Source organism: Colobus angolensis, unplaced genomic scaffold (assembly GCF_000951035.1).
Source record: "Colobus angolensis palliatus isolate OR3802 unplaced genomic scaffold, Cang.pa_1.0 Scaffold204, whole genome shotgun sequence".
Lineage (NCBI taxonomy): Eukaryota > Metazoa > Chordata > Mammalia > Primates > Cercopithecidae > Colobus > Colobus angolensis.
Window position 1 is genome coordinate 4,397,766 of NW_012115200.1, and position 2,329 is coordinate 4,400,094.

The 2,329-nt window shown below is 64.9% G+C and overlaps 1 protein-coding gene across 2 annotated transcripts in view; it reads left to right on the forward strand.

Annotated features, from left to right (window-relative positions):
• Positions 1–1,451, forward strand: part of ADGRA1 (adhesion G protein-coupled receptor A1) — a 40,235-nt gene extending 38,784 nt beyond the window's left edge. For both annotated transcript variants that reach the window (XM_011941972.1, XM_011941973.1), the window contains one exon: positions 120–1,451. In XM_011941972.1, the coding sequence (XP_011797362.1) occupies positions 120–1,302 (1,183 nt within the window). In that variant the 3' untranslated portion in view covers positions 1,303–1,451. The remainder of the gene's footprint in view (positions 1–119) is intronic.
• The last annotated feature ends 878 nt before the right edge of the window (positions 1,452–2,329 follow it).

Here is a 2,329-nt window from a genome sequence, read left to right on the forward strand (position 1 = left end):
TGTGCAAAGCCACTTGCCGGTCCGGGCGGGTGCGGGGCCCTTTGCTCTGCAGGAGGAGTCCTGAGTCCTGAGTCCTGGCCGTGCTGGCCCGGCTGACGCTGACGTGCGTCTCCCCACAGCTGCTGGATGGCCTGGGAGCCTAGCCTGGGCGCCTTCTACGGCCCAGCCGCCGTCATTGCCCTGGTCACCTGCGTGTACTTCCTGGGCACCTACGTGCAGCTGCGGCGCCACCCAGGGCGCAGGTACGAGATGCGCGCACAGCCCGAGGAGCAGCGGCGGCTGGCCACGCCCGACGGCAGCCGTGGGATCCGGCCCAGCACCCCACCTGCACGCGACGCCCCTGGCGCCTCGGTGCTGCAGAACGAGCACTCGTTCCAGGCACAGCTGCGCGCTGCCGCCTTCACGCTGTTCCTGTTCACGGCCACGTGGGCCTTTGGGGCGCTGGCGGTGTCCCAGGGCCACTTCCTGGACATGGTCTTCAGCTGCCTGTATGGCGCCTTCTGCGTGACACTGGGGCTCTTCGTGCTCATCCACCACTGCGCCAAGCGCGAGGACGTGTGGCAGTGCTGGTGGGCATGCTGCCCACGCCGCAGGGATGCCCACCCCGCACTCGATGCCAACGGGGCCGCCCTGGGCCGTGCCGCCTGCCTGCATTCGCCGGGCCTCGGCCAGCCACGGGGCTTCGCGCACCCGCCAGGACCCTGCAAGATGACCAACCTGCAGGCCGCACAGGGCCACGCCAGTTGTCTGTCCCCAGCCACCCCGTGCTGCGCCAAGATGCAGGGCGAGCCACTGATGGCGGACGAGGCACACATGCACGCACAGGAGGAGGGTGCCTTCGGGCACGACCCCCACCTGCACGGGTGCCTTCAGGGCAGAACTAAGCCGCCCTACTTTAGCCGGCACCCGGCAGAGGAGCCCGAGTACGCCTACCACATCCCGTCCAGCCTGGACGGCAGCCCCCGAAGCTCGCGCACAGACAGTCCCCCCAGCTCTCTGGATGGCCCGGCAGGGGCACACACGCTGGCCTGCTGCGCCCAGGGTGACCCCTTCCCCATGGTCAGCCAGCCTGAGGGCAGCGATGGGAGCCCTGCCCTCTACAGCTGCCCCACACGGCTGGGCAGGGAGGCAGCGCTTGGGCCCGGCCACCTGGAGATGCTGCGGAGGACACAGTCCCTGCCCTTTGGTGGCCCCAGCCAGAACGGGCTGCCCAAGGGTAACTTGCTAGAAGGCCTGCCGTTTGGCACCGATGGGACCGGCAACATCCGAACAGGACCCTGGAAAAATGAAACTACTGTGTAGATGGAGCAGGGGACACAGTGTTCCTGGAGGGGCTTCAGAGCAGAGTGGGGGGCCCATCTGCCACACGAGGTCACTGGCGGCACCAAAGTGACCCCACCTTTCAGAAGCAGTTCACACCCCTGCCCCCTTCCTTGTGAAAGACCTCAGGGGGGAAAAGCTCTGGGTCACGCCCACTCCTTTTGTCCCAATTCCACGTGCTGGTCCCTGCACAAGGTCATCTGGTTTCTGTCCTGTGGCCTCCAGTCCTGGGGCGCCCCAGAGGCAGAGCAGGGGATTCCAGCAAAGGACCCACCCAGACCCCAGCGTGGCCCTGCCCGAGATGCCCTGCCATCCACCGAGTCCTGGCTTCCCCTGGTGTGGCCAGGCGGGGCCGAGATCGCAGCAGGGGGCTGCCCTGACCTTTCCCAGTGTTCAGTGTGTGTGTCTTGCGTTCTCCTCCAGGGGTGGTGGTGGCAGGTCTGTCCCCAGCATTCTCACTCTGGGCAGAACCCTCGGGACCCACTGCTGTCGTGTGTCTGAGCCACCCCTGCAGCTTCACGGGACCCCTGCACACCTCTGCCCACTCAGTTACCCTTGTCAACCCTGTCCTTGTCATAGCCCCAGCCCTGCAGGGCTGAGAGCACCACGGATGCTGTGGGCTGCAGCCACGCTCTGGACTTTGGGGATGGCTGTCCGCCTCAGAGGGCCAATGGTGTGCTCTCAGGGGCCCAAGCCTTGGGAAGATGCCCAGACATCCTTTAGTGAAGATTCGACTTCCAAAACCAGCCGCCGTTGGGACTGGATTCCACTCCAGTATAGGCACTTGGCAACAAGGTTTATTCCAAAAAGAAGAGGGGCTGGCAGACAGGACATTCTCATGGACAAAATTCCTCTCCCTTTTTCTCATCTCCATGAACATCTGGGCACCAAGCCCTGACTCAAAGGACAGATGTGGATGACAACAAGCCTTCTGTGAAAGCAAGTGGCCCGTCCCTTGGTGGGAGGGAGTCCAGAGGGCCATGGGTGTGAAACTGTGCACAGCTTCCCC